The sequence below is a fragment of the Rhincodon typus genome, chromosome 1, assembly GCF_021869965.1.
Source record: "Rhincodon typus isolate 14 chromosome 1, sRhiTyp1.1, whole genome shotgun sequence".
In the NCBI taxonomy this organism is placed as follows: domain Eukaryota; kingdom Metazoa; phylum Chordata; class Chondrichthyes; order Orectolobiformes; family Rhincodontidae; genus Rhincodon; species Rhincodon typus.
Window position 1 is genome coordinate 4881352 of NC_063332.1, and position 1204 is coordinate 4882555.

The following is a 1204-nucleotide window of genomic DNA, read 5'->3' on the forward strand; positions in this document are numbered from 1 at the left end:
TGTGTGGACCCTGTACCCGCAGTGTGAACACCCTGTACCCGGGTGTGCAGACCTTGTACCCGCACAGTGTGGACCGTGTACCCGCAGTGTGAACACCCTGTACCCGGGTGTGCAGACCCTGTACCCGCACAGTGTGGTCACTGTACCCACAGTGTGAACACCCTGTACCTGTGGTGAGCACACCCTGTACTCGCGGTGTGTATACCCTGTACCCAGGTGTGTGTGGGCCATGTACCCGGGTGTGTGTATACCCTGTACCCAGATGTGTGTATACTCTGTACCTGGGTGTGTGTATACCCTGTACCCCAGTGTGTGTATGCCCCGTACCCTGGTGTGTGTATGCCCTGTACCCGGGTGTGTGTATGCCCTGTACCCGGGTGTGTGTGGTCCCTATATCCGGGTGTGTGTGGGCCATGTACCCGGGTGTGTGTATACCCTGTACCCAGGTGTGTGTATAGCCTGTACCCAGGTGTATGTGGGCCATGTACCCAGGTGTGTGTATACTCTGTACCTGGGTGTGTGTATACCCAGTACCCCAAGGTGTGTATACCCTGTACCCCGGTGTGTGTATGCCCTGTACCCAGGTGTGTGTGGTCTCTATACCCGGGTGTGTGGACCCTGTACCCGTGGTGTATACAATCTGTACCCGGGTGTGTGTGGGCCATGTACCCGGGTGTGTGTATACCCTGTTCCCGGGTGTGTACCCAGGACTGTGTGCCTGCTCCCTGCCTCCTGTTACCTGGGTCTCTGAGAGGCTGAGGCAGCTGGCGAGTTGCTTCCTCTCGGCTCCGACGACATAGTGATTCTTCTCGAAGGCTCTCTCTAGCCGGAGCAGTTGGGACGGGGAGAAGGCGGTGCGGATGCGCTTGGGTTTCCGGGCGAAAGGGCCGTGCAGTAACATGGTATCATGGGCAGAGTCAGTCCCTGTGGGTGTGAGAGAGACAGACAGAGTGAGCGACAGAGAGAGTTGGGGGGTGGGGGCCAGGCCGAGGTGCTGTCTAACCCCAACAATCCCAAAGAATTCCCGGACTGATCTCCTCCTTCCAGGGGCAAAACAACAGCCGAAACGGAACCTAGCAGCTCACTTCAGATTAGTTTGTGAACTTGTTTTGTTTCATTTCAGTATGTCATTGATCTTCGAAGATAATAAGGTGTAGAGCTGGATGAACACAGCAGGCCAAGCAGCATCAGAGGAGCAGGAAGG

The 1204-nt window shown here is 56.4% G+C and overlaps 1 protein-coding gene across 1 annotated transcript in view; it reads right to left on the reverse strand.

Moving 5' to 3' along the window:
* Window positions 1-1204, reverse strand: part of emx1 (empty spiracles homeobox 1) — a 52113-nt gene that overhangs the window by 45350 nt on the left and 5559 nt on the right. Inside the window, exon 2 of the mRNA XM_048601561.1 lies at window positions 740-924. Coding sequence (XP_048457518.1) covers window positions 740-924 — 185 coding nt within the window. The remainder of the gene's footprint in view (window positions 1-739; window positions 925-1204) is intronic.